Raw genomic sequence first — 1,816 nt, 5'->3', positions numbered from 1 at the left:
GTTATTAACATTATCATTACTGTTGTTCAAGTTTTCCTTTTTTGTCATTACAATATTTCGTAATAATGAAAGTACTTAAACATAATCATAATAAATAATAATAATAATGATTATTATTATTATTATTATTATTATTATGTAATTATTATTATTATTATTGGCATATTGTTGTAATGTATTTGTAATTCTATGTGTTTTATCATGGTCATAGATTATTATATTTATATTATATTAATATATATATTATATTAATATATAATATATATATATATATTATATATGATTTAATACTGTTATTATTGTTGTTGTTTACATTTTCTCATCACTACAACATTTAGCAATTTGGTCTGTGCAAATAATGTCAGAAAAACAAACAAACAAACAACAAAAAACTGAGATAACAGTTAGAAAGTGCAGACTATCATACACTCTCGTCATGAAGTCTCTCCCGGTGTCGTGAGGAGGCCGACAGGAGGCGTAGCGGCTTCAAACCCCTGCAGCAGCACATCCCCCCCCCCCCCTCTCTCTCCCTCCCTGAGCTCTGAAGGAGGTGTATCGGGGAATCTCCTGCAAACAACTCACATTCAAAAAAGCAGAGCAGCTGTAATACATTACTGGGCTGCGCGTGTATATATGAGAGACGCGCGCGTCAGAGAGGCATTCCCAGAATTTTGGCTCGCGCTGACGCGTCGCGTGCGGGACTTTTCACGCGTGATGCTGCTCACGACTCCGACGCATTCAACCGCCAGCAGCAGGAAACCTTGCGAGTGAGATGGATGGATAGATCCGGCGTCTGAGCGCTTTGGATTCTCGTCAGATAAGGTTGAGTTCGTGCGATTTTTCCCCCCAGTTTTTCGCTTCACGATGGATCTCCCGCAGGGTTTGATGACTGTGTACCTGCTCCTGGTGTCCCTTGCTCAGTGTCAGCACTATTACCTCCTCAGACCTATCCCGAGTGACACTTTACCCCTGCTGGAGCTCAAGGAGGACCCCGACCCAATCTACGACCCGCGGGAGAGGGACCTAAACGAGACCGAGCTGCGGAGCGCGCTAGGGGACTTTGACAGCCGCTTTCTGTCCATCAGTCCTCCTCAGAACCGCTACACCGGCAACGAGGATCTGGAGGAGCTGGACCTCCAGCAGCAGAACCCCACCGGGATGATGCCCAAAGACATCAAGAACCTGGACTTTGACGCGCAGTGGGGCAAGAAGCGCAAAGCCAGCAAGAAGCTGAAGAGCAGGCTGCAGATGTGGCTCTGGTCCTACTCGTTTTGCCCGGTGCTGTACGCGTGGAATGACCTCGGCGCGCGCTTCTGGCCGCGCTTCGTGCGCGCGGGGAGCTGCTACAGCAAGCGCTCCTGCTCGGTGCCGGAGGGGATGGTGTGCAAACCGGCCAAATCCACGCACATCACGCTGCTGCGGTGGCGGTGCGTGCAGAGGCGAGGCGCGCTCAAGTGCGCGTGGATACCGGTGCAATATCCCATCATAACCGAGTGCAAATGCTCCTGCGTGAACTGACTAATCACGACCGGACATCGAAACTCCGACCCGATGCTCATTTCTGAAAAAAAAAGTGCACAAACTATTTAAAAACTGTCGTATTTTTGATACATATTTCTGGAAGAGCATGAAAAAAAATCTAATCTCATACAAATTTCGGGATTTAAGTTATGAAAAATATTTTATTTTGTATTTTGGTAACACTTTATGTAAACGAAGTCATTAACAAAGGTAATGCTGAAGATATCAATAATTCATATTCAAATTATTATAGAAAAATATGAATATATATATATATATATATATATATATATAT

The 1,816-nt window shown here is 43.8% G+C and overlaps 1 protein-coding gene across 1 annotated transcript; it reads left to right on the top strand.

The window, feature by feature from the left end:
• Window positions 1-864: 864 nt before the first annotated feature.
• LOC306868625 (noggin-1-like) lies at window positions 865-1,518 on the top strand (the record flags this gene model as incomplete). The annotated part of the gene is made up of 1 exon (XM_079414884.1): window positions 865-1,518. One exon carries the CDS (start codon window positions 865-867, stop codon window positions 1,516-1,518), a length of 654 nt encoding a protein of 217 aa, XP_079271010.1.
• Between the last annotated feature and the right edge of the window lie 298 nt (window positions 1,519-1,816).

This window comes from Barbus barbus (assembly GCF_936440315.1).
Source record: "Barbus barbus genome assembly, chromosome: 4".
In the NCBI taxonomy this organism is placed as follows: domain Eukaryota; kingdom Metazoa; phylum Chordata; class Actinopteri; order Cypriniformes; family Cyprinidae; genus Barbus; species Barbus barbus.
This window is presented reverse-complemented; position numbering and strand designations above follow the sequence as displayed.